The 882-nt window shown below is 24.5% G+C and overlaps 1 protein-coding gene across 1 annotated transcript in view; it reads right to left on the reverse strand.

The window, feature by feature from the left end:
* ENU1_202290 (heat shock protein 70, putative) overlaps positions 1 to 443 on the reverse strand; it is a gene marked incomplete at both ends in the record, with an annotated part of 459 nt that extends 16 nt beyond the window's left edge. The window contains one exon of the mRNA XM_008862143.1: positions 1 to 443. This exon is cut by the window's left edge and continues 16 nt beyond it. Within this exon, the coding sequence (XP_008860365.1) occupies positions 1 to 443 (443 nt within the window).
* Positions 444 to 882: the final 439 nt, after the last annotated feature.

Raw genomic sequence — 882 nt, forward strand, 5'->3', positions numbered from 1 at the left:
GTATTATTGCCAATTCTTCTTTTTACAATATTATACATATGTTTTAATATCATTCCACTTATTTCTTCTGGTTCAAACTCTTCAGCACCTTGAGTTTGTGGGTTATAACATTCAATATATGCACTTCCATTATCTCTACTTTTTACTTCAAATGGCCAATTATCACGATCTTCATAATTCACTTCTTCTTTATTTCTTCCTATTATTCTCTTAGAATCATAAATAACACAATCACTATATGTACTATTCCTAGCAGCATTCCCTACAACAACATTACCACTTGTATCTAATTGTGAAAGACTAACCCATGATGCTTCTTGTTTGTTTCCTGCTTCGTCTTGAACTAATGTAGGTGTATTAATAACACTACTACAATAAGCAGCAGAAGAATATGTAGTTCCTAAATCAATTCCAACTGAAAATGAATTTTGTTCTACTGCCATGAAATGATGTTTTTAAGTTTATTTTCAGTGGTATTAAATACAATTTGATTTTGAATTTTCATTAATCAAACATCATTTAATTCTTTAATAATGATGAACTAACCAATAAAAATTGACCTAATTTTTTAGTTCATTTTCTAATAAAAGTTTGTGTATTATTTTATTTTTTGTAACATGAATAATCTTTTATTTCTTTTTTTTTTCTTACTACATTTTTATTTTACTTAAGTATTTCTTCTAATAATGTATATAAAATCAATCATTGAGTAATAATACCTCATAAATTATTATATTATTTCTTTCTAAATTATCTCTTTAGTATTTTTAAAGAAATAGGTTTATTAAGTATTAATAGAATTTTTATTTATCTTCTTTGCTCAGTGGAGATTAATCACATCATTAAGCTTACTTTAAAAAAGAATAATCTTTTTGTTTAATA

Source organism: Entamoeba nuttalli (genome assembly GCF_000257125.1).
Source record: "Entamoeba nuttalli P19 unplaced genomic scaffold asmbl_9595, whole genome shotgun sequence".
Taxonomy (NCBI): Eukaryota; Evosea; order Mastigamoebida; family Endamoebidae; genus Entamoeba; species Entamoeba nuttalli.